This window comes from Nestor notabilis, unplaced genomic scaffold, assembly GCF_000696875.1.
Source record: "Nestor notabilis isolate BGI_N333 unplaced genomic scaffold, ASM69687v1 scaffold14134, whole genome shotgun sequence".
NCBI classification, from domain to species: domain Eukaryota; kingdom Metazoa; phylum Chordata; class Aves; order Psittaciformes; family Psittacidae; genus Nestor; species Nestor notabilis.
Window position 1 is genome coordinate 1,912 of NW_009924360.1, and position 403 is coordinate 2,314.

A 403-nucleotide genomic window follows, 5' to 3' on the forward strand; every position below is an offset into this window, starting at 1 on the left:
TACCGCCTCCCCCGCCAGCAGGGGCATGTACTCGATGATGGCGAGGCGCACGCGCCACTTGGCGTCCTCAGCCAGCTCCACGATGGCCGGGAGCAGGGACTGGGAGAGCTGCCGGATCCCGATCACCTCGTTCACGCAGTCCAGGTTCGAGATGATGTTCAGCCGCACCTCGGGGCACTGCGGGGCGACGTGGGGCGGCGCTATGGGGCGATGTGGGGCTGGGGTGTGGGGTGGCGTTATGGGGCAGCGCTATGGGGCGATGTGGGGCTGGGTCATGGGGTGCTGCAGGGATGGGTTATGGGGCACTACGGGGCAGGGTTAGGGGGTGCTATGGGGCACTATGGGTCACTATGGGGCTGGGTTATGGGGCTATGGGTCTCTATGGGTCACTGTGGGTCCCTAT

The 403-nt window shown here is 66.0% G+C and overlaps 1 protein-coding gene across 1 annotated transcript in view; it reads right to left on the minus strand.

The window, feature by feature from the left end:
- Positions 1-200, minus strand: part of LOC104404203 (serine/threonine-protein phosphatase 2A 65 kDa regulatory subunit A alpha isoform-like) — a gene marked incomplete at both ends in the record, with an annotated part of 2,046 nt that extends 1,846 nt beyond the window's left edge. Inside the window, one exon of the mRNA XM_010012578.1 lies at positions 4-200. Coding sequence (XP_010010880.1) covers positions 4-200 — 197 coding nt within the window. The remainder of the gene's footprint in view (positions 1-3) is intronic.
- Between the last annotated feature and the right edge of the window lie 203 nt (positions 201-403).